Below are 18,258 nucleotides of genomic sequence, written 5' to 3' on the forward strand. Positions count from 1 at the left end.
GGCTCTGCACAGGCAGGGATGTTGGCCTTTTGGTTCACAGATGTCTCCCCAACACCCAGCACCATGCCTGGCACAGAGCAGGTGCTCAGTAAATATTTGCTGAATAAAACAGAGCAAGCGTGGCCTTGAGCAAGTCACCCTTTCTTAGCCTCAGTTTCTTTGTAAATAAGGATCACACCTCGGGGGAGAGGCACGAGGAGGGCCTGGCACAGAGCAGGGGCTCAGGATGGGGCATCCAGCTGGATCCCGAGGGCCCCCACCCGCCGGCACCCTGCTTCAGCCAGGACCCACCTTCTGCATCATCTGGAGCTCGTCCCGGAGGCACTGCACCTCCTTCTTCAGGTACTGAAGTTCGTTCTCCTTCACTCGCAGCAGCACCTGGGGTCACAGGTGCACGCTAGCGCAGGGCCAGAGGCCAGAGCTGCCCAGCCCGGGGCACACCGCAGCCGCCTTCTCCTTGCCCCAGGCCCCCAGAATGCAGCTCCCAGCCTGCACTGAGACCCACGACCCCCAGGGGCACACTCCCCCAGGAAGTCCTCTCTCACCCACCCGCACCATAGCACCAGGCCCTCAACTTGAGGGCGAAGGAAAAGGGAGCCATGGTATGGCTACTCTGACCCAGAGAAGCTGGGACTCTGCGGACATCATTACCCACCCCCCCAAACCCCGAGGGGCAGGCGTTGCTGCCCTGACTTCGCTAAGGAGACGGTTTCAGCCAGACGGGGGAGACTTAAAAGCTTAGACTCTGGAACCAGACGGCTGGGTTGAAATCCCAGCTCCCACACCAGCTATCCGAGTGCTCTTGGGCAGGTACTTGGCTTCTTGTGTCTGTTTCCTTACCTGTAAGTCGGGGATAGTAACAGCATGTGCCCCATAGGGCTGTGAGGGAGACTCGGTGAGTTAAGAACCCCGGCTTACAGAAGTCCCAGGCACAGAGTAACCGTACATAAATGTTTGTAAAATAAAGTATCAGGGTGATCCTGGGGTCATGCCCACATTTTCTCACTGCAACTTCTCCCAGTAAGAAAGGTGTGCGAGCCCATTTTACAGACGAGCTACGGGACTTAGAAAGGCGAGGCACTGGTCCTGACCACACAGCAGGTGGGTGGGAGGGCTGGACTCTGGCTGCAGGAGTGCAGCGCACCCAGCAGGTCCTTCCCAGCTGTGCTGGCGTCTCCTTGCTGGGCCCAGCCCCTCAGGTGCCCTCCCAGGCCTAGGCCCCGAGGACCAGCCGTGGGCACTTACCTCCAGCTCACAGGAGCTGCGCTCATTGCGCCCACAGCCGCTGCCAGTGCCCTGGGAGGCAATGAAGCCGCGCAGCCGGTCGATCTCCTCAGACAGGCGGGCGTGCAGCTCCTGCGGGGCGTGGGGAGGGGGCACGGTCAGCGCAGGGCTGCTGGGCGCCCGTCCCCACCCCCTGGGGCCAGGCCCACCTGGTTGTGGCGCAGCAGCTCCTGGCCCTCCTGCTGGCAGCAGCGCAGCGTGTGCTCGCGCTCCTCGGCCTGCTGCGTCAGGGTGCCGATCTCCAGGCACTTCTGGGAGTACTGCTCCGACAGCACCTGCAGCTCCCGCTTCAGCGCCTCCATGTCCGACCTGCCGGGGCGGAGCAGGGGAGCAGTGATGGACGTGGGCTCGCTGCCCTCTGCCAAACGAGTCGGGTCATGGCAAACTCAGCGCAGCTCCTGATTCCCCCGCTAGTGTTGCTTTGAGCCCAACTGTGGGGCTTTGAACGGTGACAGGCTCTCGCGGCTACAGGTGCCTCTGTGAGGGGCGGGTGGGAGGAGCCATCGCTACAGCCTCTGCAGCCTCCAGAACTGTGCTCGGTGGCAGGACAGGGACTGGCCGAGGCTGACACTGCAGCCCAGCTCTAGGGGACACTAACGAGGGGACAGGAGTTGGAGGCCGAGACCAGCCTGACAAGAAGGGGCCAGAAGAATGGTGGCCTGAAGAACTGTCTATGTGGATGGCACGGAGGCCTGACTAAGGCCCTGCTGCTTCTGTTCAGGTGCCACAATGACAGTGGGGGTCTCAGTTGGGGACAAACTGACGTAGCCTTTGCCCAGGGACGTCAGCACAGGTCCCTGACTCATGACTGCCAGCGTATGCAGCTGGGTCCCGGCTCAGAAGGAGGCCCAGCCCAGACCCCAGGGCCCCAGTGCCAGCTCACTGGTGCTGCTTCCGGAGGCCGTCTGGGCCCTGCTGGAGGCTCCGTGTCTTGTTCAGCTCCCGGCTCAGCTCCTCCTGGTAGGCCTTCTTCATGGCTTCGATGGCTGGAAACAGAGCGGAAGCGAGGGGGAGGTCGGGGAGGGGTCAGCAGCAGCACCTTCACCTCCTCAGACGCCACACGTGCCGTGGAGACAGGAGCAGGCAGTGGCTGCCAAGAGCCCGGGACCGGGCTGTGTCGTGAACTGAGTGGCTCTGGGTAAGTGGCTCGACCTTCCTGAGCCTGTCTAGCCAGAGAGGGTCACGATCCCTGCCTGACGGACCCCGCTGGGGAGACACCCAGCGTCTGAGCACTGGTCCTTCTGTTAGTGATGGCTGGGTAGAGCCCACAGTCCACTGTCCCTACAGCCTGGAGGGTCCTTTAACAAGGCCCATCTGGGCGGCCCAGCTTAGTGGTCAAGAGTACAGGCTCAGAAGTCGATACAAATCGAGGTGACTTTGCTCAGGGGACTTAACCCCTCTGGGCCTCGGGTCCTCATCTGGAAAGTGGGGTTGACAGTGCGCCTTCTCTCAGGAGCCACTGGGAGACGTGGGAAGAGCATTTCGGACAATGCACAGCACAGACGTTAGCTTCTGGCTGGTTTTTCAGACCGTGAGCTCCCAAGGACTGAGTCTCTTTTCACACTTACACAGGGTTGCTGTGAGGATTAAACAATCCTCAACCATCATCTTATCTGTAATTCCAAAATCCAAAAGCTCTGAACGCTGGAAGTTTTTCATAACTCTTTTGGTGACAATCCCCGGCCTAAATGGATTGAGGCTATTTGAGGTCCCACTTAAGGGTGACCCTGAGAAATGTCACTGCAAATAACGTGGTGCTAGATTTCAGGGTGAAGCCAGATCCTGCTGAGACACCTAATATATGCACCCGGTTATCTTCCTAAAAGCAGAACGCATGGCCCAGGGTTTGGGATGCGGGGCCATGGGCTTGGCAGGTGTAAGTTCTAGATCATGTGATCTCTTCCATCATTTCCCTTATTCTAAAACGCTCCGGAGGTGCATGCGCTGTGCCAGGCACACAACGCAGAGGGTTGGTTCAGAGCACGGCTTTGCAGTCAGTGTGCTCTGGGCTCCAACTCCAGCTCTGCCACCGATAAGCTGTGCCATTTGGACAGATCACTAACCTCTGAGCCAGTGTCCCCATCTGTGAAATGGGTCACTCTCTTGGGCACTGCAAGGCCTAGGACTGCTCACACCCCTCCCTGCTCTCCCCGGGGTCCGGCCTGTGTGCCCAGTAACGTGGCCCCGCTGTGAAAACTGGGTCTGAGGCTAAGCAGTCTCTCCCCCAGGACATGGCACCGGCTTGGATCACAGTGGACCTTCCAGTGGCTACAGGCCCCGAGGGAGCACTCACAGCCAGTGGGGGTGGGGGCGTGTCTTTTCATTGCCTCACTTTCCTCTTTTTAAGTAGGTTGAGGCCAATTCTGGGGGCTTCCAACTCCTCTTGATCCCTTACCCTAAGTCTAGCACCAGGGACCCCAGCTTCTATTTAAGAGCCTCCCAAATCCAGCGAGGAGGAGCCTCAGCTTAGAGGTTTGCAAGGCCGAGCCCGCTGTGCCACTCCTTCCCGGGGTCCTCACCTGAGGCCGTGGCGGCTGTCTCCTCGGCCAGGAGCCACTCCTTCTCCTGCTGCAGCCTCTGCAGCTCCCGCTCGTGATGCCGCTGCAGCTCTTCCATTACCTGCTGGTGGGAGGACTCCATCTCGGCCAGGCTGCGCTCCCAGGCCTCCTGCAGGCAGGGCCAGGGGTCACGGGCTGCTCCCATGGCCTGGGAGTGGTCCTTCTCCAGCCTGAGGTAGGCAGGCCTACCCTGGTCCAGGCTGCCCCTGGACCCCAGCACCACCAGCCTGTACCCGCCACCACCCCCTCCTCCAGCTACAAACCTCATCCTGTCATTCTTCTGCTTCAAACCCTTTTCAGGCCCCTGTCCTGCAGGGTCAAGTCCCTGTTCCATGTCTGACCCCTGCAGCCTCATCCCTGGCCTTACCCCACCAAGAAACCCTCTAGTTATAAAAAACAATTCAGTGTGTTCACACCCGAGCTTTAGCTCATGCTTTCCACTGCCTGGAACATTCTTTTACATCTTTCTTTCCCTGGGTAACTCACTTCCCCTGCAGCTTAAATACCCTCCTAGCTCTGCCTCTGGACAAGCTCTCCGCTGCTGCCAAAGGCCTTGTCCTGCCAGATATAAGTCCCCCGAGGACACGCGGCCCAGGACAGGGCCTGACGTGTGGCAGGTGCTGGGGAAAGGAGCTGAAAGTGATGACCTCACAGAACAGGGCCTTGTGGATCAGACTGGCCAGTATTTTTTTAAATATATATTTTTTTATATTATTTCAGAGAGGAAGGGAGAGGGAGAGAGAGATAGAAACATCAACGATGAGAGAAAAATCATTGATCAGCTGCCTCCTGCGTGCCCCACACTGGGGATCAAGCTCACAACCCAGGCATGTGCGCTTGACCAGAATCAAACCTGGGACCCTTCAGTCCGCAGGCTGACACTCTATCCACTTAGCCAAACCAGCCAGGACAGACTGGCCAGTATTTAAAAGCCTGATAATACCCACTGCTGGGAGAGTCGCTGGGATGGGGTTCGTGGAGGGCAGTTTGATAGCACCGATGCATTTTTAATGACCCTATCCCTTCACCTAGCGCAGCGGTTCTCAACCTGTGGGTCGCGACCCCTTTGGCATTCGAACAACCCTTTCCCAGGGGTCGCCTAAGACCATCCTGCATAGCAGATATTTACATTACGATTCATAACAGTAGCAACATGACAGTTATGAAGTAGCAACGAAAATAATTTTATGGTTGGGTCACAACATGAGGAGCTGTATTTAAAGGGCCAGAAGGTTGAGAACCAACGACCTAGCGGGTCCACTTGTAAGAACGACCCCACAGAAAGTCACAGGTGTACAAAGACTGGCAACAGAGAAGAACTGGAAACAATCTAAATAAACAACCTTAAATAAGTCATGAGATCGAGCCTTACAAAGGACCCAGGCAGCTGGTAAAAGGCAGAGCCGCGCACACGGACAGCCGGGGGAAGGAGTGTGGAAAGTTAGGTGATAAAAGCTGGTTTCTGGCAATGTACATGGGTGATCCCACTCACAGAAACAAAGCCCATGGAGCCGGACATCCGGGTACATGTATGGAAAATCACAGGAAAGGTAAGTAAGGACGCTAGAAGGTAGAGGACTGGTCCCCAAAGATGCCTGCGTCCCGCTCCGGAACCTGTGAATAATATCACCTTATACTGCGGCGGAGGGGACCTGAGCTTGCTAGATGCCCTTAAACCAGGAGACTCTCTCCTAGATTACGGACTGGCCAGGAAGCCACGGGATCGGGTCAGTAGATGCAGAAGAGGCAGGAGAGCAGGGCGGCCGGGGGGTGGGGGGTGGAGGAGTGGTGGAGGAGGAGGAGGAGTGTAGAGTGACGTGAAGTGAGGACTTGACTCCTTGCTCTCTTTAAAGAGGAAGGAATAGCCGTGAGCCACGGAAGGAGGGCAGCCACCAGATGCTGGAGTCAGCGAGAAGCCGATCGCACCCAGAGCTCACAGGAGGCGCAGTTCTGCGGGTGCCTGGATTTAGCCTGGCGTGACCCATGCTCGACTTCTACCCTCCAAACTGTGAGGTGATACAGGGAACAGCACAGATGTGCTCTGATGGCACTCTAAGCGACCCCTGCGGGGCGCGGGGGAGCAGGCAGGGGGAGTTCCTGTGTTTATTTCTAACCTTTTCATTGGAATTATGAAAATGTAAACCTATTTCTTATATAATTAAAAAAATATTTAAGGCCTGGCTGGGTGGCTGAGCCAGTTGGAGCGTCGTTCTGTACATCAAAAAGGTTGCAGGTTCAATTCCAGGTCAGGGCGTGTACAGCAGACAACTGATGGGTCGGTTTCTCTTTCACATCCATGTTTTTCTGTCTCTCTCTCCCTGTAAAGTCAATTTAAAAAACCATAGCCTCTGCCTTAACTCTCCCTGCCTTCCTAGATCCGACCAGTGTTTTGGTTTCATCCACATACGCTTGTGAATCTTTGTTCTCAGTGATGAATTTTGTTAAGTCTTGTAAGAGGAGTAGCCTGATGGATGAAAGTAGTAGCTCGTGCATATCTCTGAAGGTCACGAAATATAAACCTGATGTAAAATCTCTGTCATCAGTGATGCAGCAGCAAAAGTCCCACTGATATTATCAAACGGAGTCATAAAGTTTTCTGTCGGACTGTCAGTGTACATGTATACTGTACATGTATAGTGTACATTAAAAAATACATGTATTTTTCATCATTATATATCACTGTCATATACTGTGTTTTTGTCGCTTGAATGAATTTTATTATTTCTTCAAGGTTCTTCACGTATGTACACCTTAAGAGATATCAAGTTAAGTGTAACATGTTCTCAAAAAATTAGGGTTGGCACGCAGAATTTTGAGTCAGAGATTTTGCTGGTTTTGGCACACACTCACAAAAAGGTTGCCCACCCCTGCCCCAAGGTAAGCTAGCGCCCACCTAGAGACCACCCACTGCAGAGATCAGAAAAATAGGGGGTGGGGATCTGTCCTTAAAGGGTCAGATCAGGCAGGCAGAGCCAGAAGCTAGCTAATAGGGGGTCAGGAGGCTGGTGTCAGGAGGTGGAATCAGCCCATGATGAGGGGCTCCTAGCAGGTCAGGTGCTGCTCTCTGACCTACCTTCCTATGGGCCCAAGGTGTCAGCTGCCACCTCTGACGTGGATCAAAGTGGACAAAGAAATGCCCATGATCCCCACTGCACTAGGATGGAAGGGTCCCCTTTGCTAGAGGCACTACAGCCTGTGAAGTCCCAGACCCCCCAGCTGCTGTCCTGTGGTGGCAAGCCGCCACACCACCTAAAAGAGGGCACCCACTCGGCCTGAGATACCAGGTTGGGGGATCCCTCCCCAGCTGTCACCTCTCCAGGGTCCACTGAATCTCCAGCTGTTTCCTCCAGTGCCTGGGGGGGGCACAGGTGGCTCAGCTCCTCTTCGCTGGTGCCCTCCGCGTCCTGAGCCACTCCTCCACTCCCGTCTTCTGCCCCCCATTTCCCCTTTATTCCCTTCTCAACGCCCCTCAGTTCTGCCTGCTCACCTACCATCCCAAAATCACAAGACAAAGTGTGACAGCCCACGAGGCCTGGACTGCAGCACTAGTCTGACTCCAGGTCAAAGTTCTAGCCTCCTCTCTGGGCCTGTTTCCCTATCTGTATGCTGACACGTCAGAGAAGTGCTTTTCGTATTTAATTTTAGCAACAGAACCCTTTTTCCAAAGGAAATCTAATGCAGGTTCGTATAGTAAAATGGACAAAGGCGGGGCTGCTCTGATTCCCCGTGGATGTGGATGGACCCCCCCAGAAAAGCAGTCCCTGGGAGACCACAGCTCCACAGAGCACAGCTTGTGGGGGTCTCTGAGGTGTTGGGCCCCACCCACCCCCACCTCTTGCCTCAAGGGAGCCTTTGACAACACTGGTCCCTACCCTCTCCTCCTTCCACATATCAGGTGACCCCCAAGCGAGCCCTTCATGTCAAGCCCCAACTCCCCAGGCCCTGGTCTTCCTTCAGCTGAACCCCACGGCCCCAGATGGGCCCCCAGGCCTTGACAGCAACCCCAGCCTTAGGGCCCCTTGGGGGCTCCCCTCTGCCTTTCTTGGCCCCAGTCACCCAGTCCTAAACTCTCCCCCCTTTGTCCCCTCCTACATCCTGCTCACCCAGTCATCATCCTAGCTCCTGCCATGGCCTTGGTCCCCCCCCACCCCCCGCAAGACCCTTCCACCCCAACACCATCTTCCCGGCATCACCCCAAACCTCCTCAGTGTGTGGGACAAGATCCAAACTCCTGGCTTGGCAGCGGAGGTCTCCAGGATAGGCACCCACCAGCCTTCAACCCCAGCCCCTGCCCACGCCCCCGCCCCAGTGCTCAGCTCCATGCCCGCCCCCAGGAAGGCTTCCCAAGAGCCCGGCACAGCAACCTCCCAACTGAACTTCTGGAAGGTCCCTCTGCCCAGAGCCTAGGTTCCCAGCACTCTTTTCTGCTTCAGGCAATGATGTGCTGATTAGAGGCAGCCGATTATCAAACTTTTAGGAATTTTGTGACACAGTTAAGCAGGCCATTATTAAAAATTATGTAAGCGTATAGTTAATTACATTAAAAACAAAGCTGATACGCCAAACATCTCTTCGTAATGATTTCACTGCATTTTATTGTTGTCTGTGCTCCCAAGGTTACTTCTCTTCTGTGTCTGTGTGATGGAAATACCCTATATAATGGGTGTGCACGTGTCTTCCCAACTCCGTGTGCCGGTCCTCAGCCACAGTGGGAGTATTTACACCATGGACATTGGTAAACATTACAAATCAGGACTCGGTTTATTTTTTGATAGTCTAGACTTAAGCAAGTGATGAGAAAATGCTAGTAATGCAGATTAAATTTAAAAGTGTGCCATACCTATGACCACTACATTGTAAGCAGAACAAAAACCTGGGGGAATACTCTTAAGAAAATATTCTCAATAGAGAACTATTATCCAATTCAACCAAAAAATTGCTCATGACATTGATCAAGAAAAGTTTCAATATGTTTCTCGTCTTACTCATCCACATAAATAAAAATGTCAACCAACATTCATGTTAGAATGACACTCGTTTGTCAGTTACCTCTGGATACAAGCATTCGGAAAAACCAATGGAAGAATTATGAGAAAAATCAATTAGCTATATAGAAGTTACAATAAAAAGTATTACGTATTTTTTATTTGTAAGTTGTATACTAAACATCCTTTGTATCAGTAATATATCTATATCTATATCTATATCTATATCTATATCTATATCTATATCTATATCTATATCTATATCTATATCTATATCTATACACACACACACACACATATATGTATATATCTCCTTATTTTATCATACTTTCAGGGAGGGGTCCCTGAGCCCAGCCTCTGGGGAGCGGCCTAAGCCAGCAGTCAGACATCCCCCAAGGGGTCCTTAGTGCTGAGCCTCTGCAGAGCAGCTCCTGTCACCACTTCTGCACTCGCCAACTGTGAGCCGAGCTGCTACCTGAGCGGCGCTCTCCCTATGGGAGCACCCTGACCACCAGGGGGCAGCTCCTGTGCTGAGCATCTGCCCCCTGGTGGTCAGTGCGCGTCATGGCGACCAGTCGTTCCACTGTTTGGTCGATTTGCCTATTGGCCTTTTATTATATAGGATATACCATATATAAGTGTGCAAGTGTGTACACATAGGTGTCTTTTTTCTGGAGAGCTAATTGTCCACAGACATGGCCAAATGTCCCCAGGGGAACAGAATCAGCCTCAGTTGAGAACGCTGTCCTCACGTTCCCCTAGGAGCCACTGGAGGCTCCCAAGTCCCAAGACCATCTTATGAGGGCCTCAGCCTGGCAGGAAGGGGCAGGATTTCCCTGTTTAGGGAGCACCTCCCAGGGGCCTGGCCAGTGGAGCACCCACTCCCCATTGGCTCCCCATGTCCCCAGGGTGGTGTGAAGAAAGCAGTCCAAGTGCAGAGTGTCATCTGAGGGCTATCAGCCGGACCTGAGCTTAAATCCCCTCTGACAGCCGCAGGCCAGCTGACCTGGGGCAAGTCACATAACCTCTCACAGCTCAGTGGCCTTGTCTGTTTAACGGCACAATGCTCACGTCCACCCGCTGGAGAGATTGAGACAATGCATGGCAAATGCCTCCCACGGTTCTGGTCCACAGGAAGGGCTTCCAAAATATTAGCTCTTTTCTGAAAACATGGCAACCAGATACTTGCCCCCGTCCCCCAAAAAGCAGCTCTTCAGCCTCACCTGTGAGATGTAGCCTGGGGGGATGTGACCATCCTCCTGGGGCCTGGGTGCACCCTGAGGAGCCTCCCCCTGAAGACGCCATGCCTCCAGCTGGGCACGAAGAGACAGGACCTGTGAAGGGAGATGAGGTCAGTGTGGGCCTGAAAGCAGAGAGGGCTGGTGCGAGGCAGTGCGGATCTGTGGATGGGAGGAGACGTGGCCCTGGTGGGATGTGAAGGCCAGGGGGACAGCCAGCTGTGTCCTGGATGGCAGAGCCAATGAGCCAGAAGAACTCTGGCCCAGAGAAGACCAGACAGGGCTGGGAACAGAACACTGTGGCCACGGACATTTACATTACGTAGGTGGCAGGGGAAATGTCTTTGAGCCTCAGCTTCCCACCAGTAAAACTGTGATGAGAACTACCCTATGGGACCACGAGGCTGCTGTGAACATATATGAGCCTCTGTATGTAAAGAGAGCCAAGGGCAAGATGCTCAGTAAATGGTCTCTCCTTTTCTTCTTTGTTCCCTTCTGTGTGATTGCTGACAGAACTAAGAAGCAAAAATATCAAAAAACAGCCCTGGCCCATGTGGCTCATTTGGTTGGACATTGTCCTGTGCACCGAGAGGTTCCCGGCTTGGTTACTGGCCAGGGCACAAGCCAGGTTGCAGGCTTGATCCCCATGAGGGGTGTGCAGAAGGCAGCAGGTTGATATTCTGCTTTCACATCGCTGTTTCTCTCTCTCTCTCCCTCCCTCCCTCCCTCCCTCCCTCCTTCCCTTCTCTCTCTAAAACTCAATAAAAATGCTTCTTAAAAACAATAAAAACTCCAAGGTCTAGAGAAGCTTCCAGTTCACAAAGGAGTCTGAGGTGTCCGACAGTGGACCAGGAGTGAGCTCCCCGCCACTGTAGGCATGCATGATAAATGCTGCAGCATGACTATAGGGATAGGAGGGGTGTTGGTGGGGTAAGAGGGTTCCCAGAGGCCAGCCATGATGTCTACCTCCTTCTCCAGTGCCTCATGGCTGTCACTAGGGGGCCCCCGGCGCTCCCCGCGGCTTTGGTTGAGCAGGGCGGTGAGAGGCACCCGCTTGTTCTCCCGCAGGGGCAGTTTCTCCAGCTCCTGCCACTTCTTCTCGATCTCCTCGCTGAGCCGACTCTGCTGGTCCTCGGTCAGGGGGGCACCCAGGCCCCGGCGTGGCCCCTCGCCAGCAGGTGTCTCTGTGGCCCTGCTGTCCACAGCCTCAAACCACTTGCGTCGCTCCTCAGAGCGATGGGCCAGGTCCCGTTCCAACTCCTCCTGCTTGGCTGGGCGGTCAAGAGTGCGAGCTGGGGTGCGGGCCCGCTGTGGGGAGCCCTGAGACAGTGGGGAGAGCTCCACGTAGTCCAGAGATGGCCGCTGTCCATCTGCCTTCCGAGGGCTGCCCCGACTGATGACCTCAGAGCCCGCACGCTGCTCCCCCACCTTCAGGGAGCCCTTCTGGGTGCTGTAGCTGTGCAGTGTGTTCTCTTTATTGCAGTCCGAGAGCCTAGGGTGCCAGCAGAGCCACATCAGGTAGGATCTTGCCCACTCAGTCCCCAAACAAGCACTTCTGGAGCGTTCCCATGTGCCAGACCCTGGGGATGAACCCCAGCAGAGGAGGCAGCCGAACCCAGAGATCAGAACTAGAGCTTCACCATTAACACACCTGGGAGCCATCCCAACTCTACCACTGACCAGCAGAGGGACCAGAATATCTGGCTTCCCTCTGAGCTCAGTCACTCATCTGTAATATGGGACAATGCTTCTCACAGGAGGAATATGAGGACTAGGTGGGCGAATGTGTGTAAAGCAACCAGAAGCCCATTAAGAATAGTGATCAGCCGAAACCAGTTTGGCTCAGTGGATGGAGTGTCGGTCTGCGGACTGAGGGGTCCCGGGTTCAGTTCTGGTCAGGGGCATGTGCCTGGGTTGCGGGCACATCCCCGGTGGGAGATGTGCAGGAGGCAGCTGATCGGTGTTTCTCTCTCATCGATGTTTCTAGCTCTCTATCTCTCTCCCTTCGTCTCTGTAAAAAAATCAATAAAATATATTTTTTAAAAAAAGAATAGTGATCAAAGCATTATTATTAAAAGTATGGTTTGATATAAGATCCTGGGTTCAAAAGACTCACAGTGGAATAGGGGAGATGCCCATGGTTACTGCCAAACAGGTGAACAGTGACCTCTGGGTGCATAGGCACAAATTGTGGAGATTTAACAACTTTGGCAGTACTCTTCTATAACAATAACAGGGTATATGGTCACCCATCCCAAAACTACACTTCCCAGAATCCCTTGCTGCTATGTAGGGCCATGTACCTACATTCTGCCCAGTGGAAGTGAGAGGTGACACCCTTTAAAGGACTGGGTGTGCCCTGGCCTGGCTCCTGTTTGGCACTCCAGGAGAATGTTAGCAGTTTCCTGAGTCAGAGGCAAAGCTATGAGTTGAGGGCCACAGAGCTGGTCTGGGCTACACACCACTGGACTGCTCTGGAGAAAGAAAGAACCTCTCCTGCTTAAAGTCACTGTGCTTGGAGCTTCTTCGTTACAGCAGCCGAGCCTATACACTAAGTAGTAATCCAGCTGCACTGTGCTCCAGCTCACAAAGGCTTCTGTGCATATTCTCGTGACAGTCTGACTAATGAAGTGTCTGAAACTCAGACCAGGTGACTGCACTGAGGTTGAACAGCCAGGCTATGGCCAGACAGGGGGACTCACGCTAGACACCCCTCAGTGTCATGTTTCCATTCAGGCCCCCCATAGGTGTCTGGGATTTATACTGTGTGGGAGCGCTACCACCAGGTAACTGAGCCCTCCCTCTACTCTACCCACGGTGGCCTCCACTGGGAGTGAGTTGCTCTCCCAGACTGCCTAGCCATCCCCTCTCCTAACACAGGATGAGACACAGCACAGACCATCAGCCACTAGGGGGGCCCTTTATGAACTGGCATCTCCTCCAAAGAGCTAAGGCCTCTCCCCACCTTTTCAGGAGGTGGGGGAAGTAGAGGGACAGCAGTCACACTCCAGATCCTCACTGTGTTTCTGGAGGACTGCCAAGATGCTCAGCGCCCTCTCCTCATTTTGTTGATAAACTGAGGCCCAGAAGGTACAGCCAGGGGCTCCCAGGTGAGTGCCAGCACAGCACTCAGGGATACAGGGGAAGTGCCTCCCCAAAGCCCTGGTCAACCCAGCACGTACTTGGTGACATCTGGGGCTGAGATGGGACGCACAGTCTTCCTCAGAGCCTCGATCCAGTTCCTCCGGATGCCCGAGGTCATGGCCGACAAGGTATAGACAGCGTCCTTGGTCTGCAAGTCCACCCCACAGGTAGGTTGCCACGTGGCCAGCACCATTGCTCCCACCCCACTATGGACCCCAGGGAGGGTGGCCTTCTCCCCCAAGAGAGAGTCTAAGGTCTTGAGCCTGGAGTTGAGCAGAGGGTGCAACACCTCCCCTTCACTAGCCTAGACTTGGAAGAGTCCCAGTGGCTCCAAGGTCTCCCCAATATTTGAATTACCCGGCCAACGATATCTGGGGTCTCCCCAGATATGCTGTGTTGGCAGGAGAGCTTCTGACTGGCTCTGAGGACAGGGTCTCTGGGTAAATGAGTGACAAGAGCCAGGCATGCTCCACACAACATCTCCTCTGGGGGCTCTCCAGTCATGCCACCCCCCAGATCACAGTCTCACGTGAATCTGGAAGCCGTAGTTGCGCTGTACTGCATACTCGGTGACGTCAGTGCAGGAACGCAGGTCAATCTCGCCATCCAGCTCATCTGCCTACAGCAGGAAGACGATGGTGCATATACTCCAGTGACCGCCCCCGCCCCCAAGCCCCTTCCAGGGGCCCCCAGCACCCGGTGTCTCACCTCTTCAGCGGTGGAGTCCCTGTAGTACTTGAGGCTGGAATCAGTCAGCACAAACCAATGCTTCTTCCACTGTGAAGGAGAGGCGGTGGTAAGGGGGCCAGGGTGGAATGAAAGAGCATGCGTGTGCCACTTTGCTGGCACCCTGGGGGCTGCCAGGTCAACCACTCTGCTCAAGTAGGGGCCTAGCACCCTCCCCAGCCCCCTGAGGGGTAGGGGCAGGGGACAGGGCAGTCAGAAAATCCACATTTGATGCCTGGCCCTCCCGTTCCTCTCTGAGCTGCAGGGGCAGCATCTATGGAATGGGCCGACCTCTCATCCGGAACCACCCCCCCTTTCCTTCTGGGAGCCCTTCTCTGCTTCATGAACACTTCCATACCCATCCTGATCCTTCCCACCAAGATCGTTGAGGCACCTACAAGCAAATCCCCCCAGAGTAGACCAGGGAGGGGTTGTGACCTGTGTAAGGTCATCTGCCTAGCCAGCCAGGACCAGAACTTCCCCAGTTACTTTGCATATGCCTCTCTGGATCTCCTCAGTCGCCAGGGACAGGACTCCCAGAGGGCAGGACTGGAAGGTGGCCCAGGGGAGGCATCTGGTCGTATTCTGTTTCTTGATCTGGGTGCTGGTTACATGTGTGTTCACCTTGTGAGATGCATTATCTGAACATTTAGGATTTGGGCATCTTTTTGCAGCGCCTTTCTCTCTGCTCCAGCTGGGGTCAGGTTAGCAGAACACATCAGAAAGGAAAGGGGTGGGGGCACCAGTACAGCCTGATATTGAAGGGGCCAACCTTGGCCCTCCTCTGGCTTCTGGCCATTTGCTGGAATGCTAGTTCAGGTCCACCCACTGCCAGGGTCAGTGCAGTCCCCACATCTCCTTGGATTCCCACACATCACCAAGCCCTATCCACCCTGTTTGCTATTTCAAGTACTTAGGGTTCTTTTTTTTCCTTAAGAAGATGGTACATTTTCAAGGATGTGCCAGAATGACATTTTCTACTTCTTTCAACACTACCTCTCCTTAGTATTCAAGAGACAACTATTTTATCCCTTCCTAGCTGTGTGTCTTCAGTTAAGTATCTTGACCTCTCTGGGCTTCAGTCTTCAGATTTGTAAAGCAGGGCTAATAAGAAATGCCTAAGCCTCTTGTAAGGTTCGAAGTTCCTAACCCTCCCTTGTGTGTCTCTCAGGGCACCTGGCCCAGGGTGGGCACTATATTGTTGGGGATTGCTCTGAACGGCTGGCCCTCTTAGAACTACCTGCTCTTACTGAGTAGCCTGAATTGCAGCTCAAGACCTCAACTGTCCCTTTGTAAAGTGGGGCAGGGGTTCTGTGCCAAATGATGACCTTGGTCCAGTCTATGACTGTCTAAGATGGGAACCAGATGGAGCTCTGTGGGCCTCCGGTGCCCCGAGTTCCAGGCCTGTGTCTGCCCAAGGTACTGCTAGGCCTGGAAGAGATCGAAGCCCTTGTGCCCGTCTCCTGTCTATGCACCAAGGGGCTGTGCTGGCTGAACTCCCAGGCCCCTTCCAGCTCGGACATTCCAAAACCTCGGGAAAGAGAATGAGTAACGGCCAGTGCTGGGTGGGGCCCATAATCTCTGCCCTCCAGAGACCCTGGGTGGGAGGCCAGGACGGGTCACTGGCAAGGTGCCAGGCCTTGTGTGAGGCTGGAGCCCAGCCACCAGAGGACTGGCGAGCAGGCAGCGGGTACGGAAGGCTGTGGGTTGGAGGGGATAAAGCATGTGGGTAGGAAACACAATGCAATTCCCTTGGCTCCCAGCCCTCCCGGCATGCGGGCTGCACACAGACCAAAGCCACGAGCGCACGCAGGGCAGGGGCGGGGAGACGTTCCCTCCCAAGATGGGTGGGCAGAAAGCCAGCTCCAGCTCCAGCATGGCAGCCGAAAGGGCAGAACCCATAAGAGGCCACTGTCCCTTCTGGGTCTAAGGACAGACACATTAGAGAAGGGTAGGGTGATTACTGAGGCCCTAGCAGGTACTGGGGGCTATGTGAGGCCCTTTACCTGCTTGACATCTGTGCCTATCATCCACTATGCCCATCTCACAGATGTGGCCACTGAGGCCAGGGAAAGCTGTGATTTGACCAATGGGGCCCCAGGTTGGTGAGACTTCAGATGTGCTCTGAGCATCATCTGCAGGGTGGGGGAGGAGGGGCTGTTACACGACTGAGTTGTTACAAATCTGTGCGTCTCAGGCCCGATGATCTCTGAGCCCTTGCACCCCAGACCCTCGGATACCCAGGAGGTCATCAAGAGGTGGCAGGACCAAGAGGTTCTTGGTGAGAGGAGGGGATGGGGTACAGAGCCTGAGGGGCTAGGAGGCACGCCCCCCCTTCCATGGTGACTCTTACACACTACAGACTGCTCCAGGAAGCCACCACCCTCCCACCCCCATAGTCCAAGGCTGGACCAGAAACACCCTGCCCTCAGAGTTCCCACTTCTGGCCCCCACCCTGGACCCCCTCCACCTAGAAGCCATGGTCTCTAGAAGGCTGGACAGGCGAGGGAAGCAGCTCTGCCTCCTGGGTTGCCCCCAGCCACCCCCTTCCTCTCCATTCCAGCCCTCCTACCTCTCCAGGCTCGTCCAAGATCGACATCCATCCCTTCTTGAAGTTGAGCAGATCGGGCTATGGGGAGATGAGGAGGCAGATGAGTCAGGCCCAGTGGAGAATCCAATGGGGCTGGGGAGGAGGGGGTGCTGTACCCTCTTGGCCTTGAATCCTGTAAGACTAAGGGCCTGAGAAGCCAGGAGAGAGGGCTGAGGGCCCAGGTAACACCCCAAATCGAGGCAGACTCACCAGCCACTAATGCAGTCTTGGCCCCTTTCCCTAACATCCAGTAATCTCTGATTGCCAACTGGGTGGACAAGGCGACTGGGACATCCACCAAAGATGTTCAAGCTTCCCTCCCACCAGCCTACTTCCTCACCCAAGAGTGGGAGGGGGGTGGCCAAGAGAATGCTGCCTGCAGAGAACAAGCCGGACCAGCAGGGCGAGTGAGCTGTCCAGTTCCTCTCTCTGACAAGGCCCAGGCGGCCCACCAGGAAAATGCCTTATTGCTGCCACCCACCTCCAACCCACTGACTCTCCTGTGGCCCAAACAGCCCTACCTGCCCTCATCTCCTGGAGACCCTGAAAGATGGAACCAAGCACAGGCTGGGGTCAGAGACCCTCTGGTTCCCTCTAGATCTCTGGATGGGCCGGTCCTGGCAAGGCCTACCTGCCGGGTGCTGCCCAGGGGGACGCGGCCCCGGGGTCTGGGGGCTCCCAGCTGCAGCATGGTCCACAGGGGTCTGTGAGCTATGAGTTCCCACTAGGCCTAGACAACGAAGGTGCTCATTCTGGCATTTTTTCTGGTCAGGTCCATCTGGTGGGTGCCCAATACCAGGCCCTCCTGGCTGTTGGGGAGACCTCTCTTGTCTAAGTCTAAGTCGCGGTCCCTCTGCAGTCTCAGCTCCTGCCACTGGCAGAGCAGGGCGGACCAGGCTGGCGGGCAGGGAAGAGGCGTCCACCTGTTGCCATGGCTCTGAGCCCACCTATCAGCGCCTGCATCGAAGCCTCACCAGGCCAAGGTGTCTGGTTGCGTGAAGGGAGCGGGTGGCATGGCTCAGTGGGGTGGGCGGTGAGGATGGCAGCTGGAAACCTGGAAACCAGAGCCACCTGACCTGGCCACCTCCCCTGACCTGCCTTCCTCCTAGGGAGCCCCTTCTCCTCTTCCTCAGCTGGAAGAAGTGGCCTGAGGGGAGGTTGGGGCAGCAGCCTGGACATTCAGAGACATCCACAGCCATGGCCGTGGGACCAGGGCCCCATCTCAGCAGGCTGGCAGCCCCACCCCGGCACTGCAGCCCCTCCCTGCATACCTGTCAGAGGGAAGGGACACAGGCTCTGCTCAGACCTGAAAACTCTGGGTGGTGTTCACCCTATCTGCTCTCCATTTCTCCCAGACTCTTCCCCAAAGGTACAGGCGTCCCAAACCAAGACCGAACGAAGTGGTAGCCCCGCTCAAGACCATCGGGTCACTTGGGTTCACCTGCATTCAGTCTGGACCTCCCGTGCCCCAGGGAAAACCTGCTGAATAATATCCACCCTCCTCTACCCCATCTAAATTTCTGTGCTTTGGCCCAGCTGGGTGTAGCTCAGTGGTTGAGCGTCGACCCAGGAACCAGGTGATCACCAGTTTGATTCCCAGTCAGGGCATATGCCCCAGTGTAAATAAATTTATATGCTTTGGAGACAGGCCCCACCCCCACTCCCTGGCCCTGAGGAGTTAGGGATGGCCCACAGCAGATCAACCTCAACTTCCAGAAGCTGAGGAAGGGCTC

At 55.3% G+C, this 18,258-nt stretch overlaps 1 protein-coding gene across 2 annotated transcripts in view; it reads right to left on the reverse strand.

Moving 5' to 3' along the window:
• TRIOBP (TRIO and F-actin binding protein) overlaps window positions 1-18,258 on the reverse strand; it is a 55,345-nt gene that overhangs the window by 1,387 nt on the left and 35,700 nt on the right. For both annotated transcript variants that reach the window (XM_015559847.1, XM_006757420.2), the window contains 11 exons: window positions 16,508-16,564; window positions 13,918-13,986; window positions 13,739-13,828; window positions 13,248-13,357; window positions 11,032-11,557; window positions 10,051-10,161; window positions 3,804-3,951; window positions 2,168-2,270; window positions 1,434-1,593; window positions 1,246-1,356; window positions 292-378 (listed from right to left, as the gene is read on the reverse strand). In XM_015559847.1, the coding sequence (XP_015415333.1) occupies window positions 292-378; window positions 1,246-1,356; window positions 1,434-1,593; window positions 2,168-2,270; window positions 3,804-3,951; window positions 10,051-10,161; window positions 11,032-11,557; window positions 13,248-13,357; window positions 13,739-13,828; window positions 13,918-13,986; window positions 16,508-16,564 (1,572 nt within the window). The remainder of the gene's footprint in view (window positions 1-291; window positions 379-1,245; window positions 1,357-1,433; window positions 1,594-2,167; window positions 2,271-3,803; window positions 3,952-10,050; window positions 10,162-11,031; window positions 11,558-13,247; window positions 13,358-13,738; window positions 13,829-13,917; window positions 13,987-16,507; window positions 16,565-18,258) is intronic.

The sequence above is a fragment of the Myotis davidii genome, unplaced genomic scaffold (genome assembly GCF_000327345.1).
Source record: "Myotis davidii unplaced genomic scaffold, ASM32734v1 scaffold514, whole genome shotgun sequence".
Lineage (NCBI taxonomy): Eukaryota > Metazoa > Chordata > Mammalia > Chiroptera > Vespertilionidae > Myotis > Myotis davidii.